Source organism: Formica exsecta, unplaced genomic scaffold (assembly GCF_003651465.1).
Source record: "Formica exsecta isolate Colony F162 unplaced genomic scaffold, ASM365146v1 C16393592, whole genome shotgun sequence".
NCBI lineage: Eukaryota > Metazoa > Arthropoda > Insecta > Hymenoptera > Formicidae > Formica > Formica exsecta.
The window spans coordinates 1-1,175 of NW_021847798.1; the positions used below are offsets into that span (position 1 = coordinate 1).

A 1,175-nucleotide genomic window follows, 5' to 3' on the forward strand; every position below is an offset into this window, starting at 1 on the left:
TATATATATATTATATTTGAAATCAACAATTAATATGCAAGATAATTACTTCCTCATTAATTTGGACAAAATCTGATAGTGTTATATAGTTTGGTAAGTAAAACACTAAATAATAATGAAAATTGTCGCTGAATACATTATAAAAAGATTAGAGACACATCACAAAAATAGTACTTCTTAATGCTAGAAAATTATGCTGACAAAATATATCAATCTAAACATATATATACATATCATGAGAATTAGAAAAGTATGCAATTGGAAAATATACAAAACACATAAAAGGTCATACTGATGTAATAAAATGCAAACTTACACAATGCTTGAGTTGTGGAGCATGGTTACTATTTCCTCAATTGCTTGTATTTTGTCGGGTGATATTTTTAGCCAGTAATTAAAGGCCTGGGCTAATTTCGCCCTTATCTGCTTTCCAGGAACTTGAAGAATGTATCTAATCGGTTCCAATAATTTCTAAGAGAAATTACGTAATTTTTTAGTCTTTGATTAATTGTAAGTCATCAAAATCTGTCTACTATTGGAAATAAATCAAAAATTAAAAAAAAGAGAAAATCATTAGAAAGACTAACCTCATCTTCCTGCTTATTGCCGCTCAAAGAGTAATAAAACGGATCATTCTCAGCTGTATTCGTCATGTTTCCGATTTGCAGCGATACTTCTCTCTCCCGAAAAATTGTAAGATTTCGAAAAGAGAATAATATCTCGTATATACAATCTTTCAATCAGTTAGAAACGAACGTGAAAGACAAATTCGCGACACAACCGCTAAGTGAATAAAAGCTTCGATTGAAATCACCTGATACTTACTTAACGTTTGCCGGACTGATACCACTGGCCACTGGATATACACCCGAACATCACGCGTATATATACCATCCCACAATGTAATTGGAGGGAGTGTAATCTGTGTGGGGGTTTTTGCACGACACGAGGAGGAAAAACGTTAAAGGTCATTGTATCATTCATTGATACATTGATTATACTCAATAAATGGCTCTTAGCATGTGTTAACGTTGATTCTTATCCTCATTATATCTATTCATTTTTTTATTTGCGTGAGAAAAGTCCGTCAATTCCTCGAAGGGCATATGAGTTTTGAAGTTACGTGTCATCTCCTTAGAACATATATAAATGGAAGGGGAATAGCAGGCTGAAAA

The 1,175-nt window shown here is 32.6% G+C and overlaps 1 protein-coding gene across 1 annotated transcript; it reads right to left on the reverse strand.

Annotated features, from left to right (window-relative positions):
* Positions 1–294: 294 nt before the first annotated feature.
* On the reverse strand, positions 295–1,111 carry LOC115241127 (geranylgeranyl pyrophosphate synthase-like). Its single transcript, XM_029816732.1, has 2 exons — positions 588–1,111; positions 295–471 (listed from the first exon to the last, which is right to left on the reverse strand). Exons 1-2 carry the CDS (start codon positions 651–653, stop codon positions 313–315), a joined length of 225 nt encoding a protein of 74 aa, XP_029672592.1. The 5' UTR covers positions 654–1,111; the 3' UTR covers positions 295–312.
* Positions 1,112–1,175: the final 64 nt, after the last annotated feature.

Bases quoted from the DNA above. Each gene is read 5' to 3' on its own strand.
- LOC115241127 (XM_029816732.1), bottom strand. From the start codon at position 653: ATGACGAATACAGCTGAGAATGATCCGTTTTATTACTCTTTGAGCGGC. The intron at 472-587 runs GTTAGTCTTTCT...AATTTCTCTTAG, and splicing joins GCAATAAGCAGGAAGATGAG to AAATTATTGGAACCGATTAG.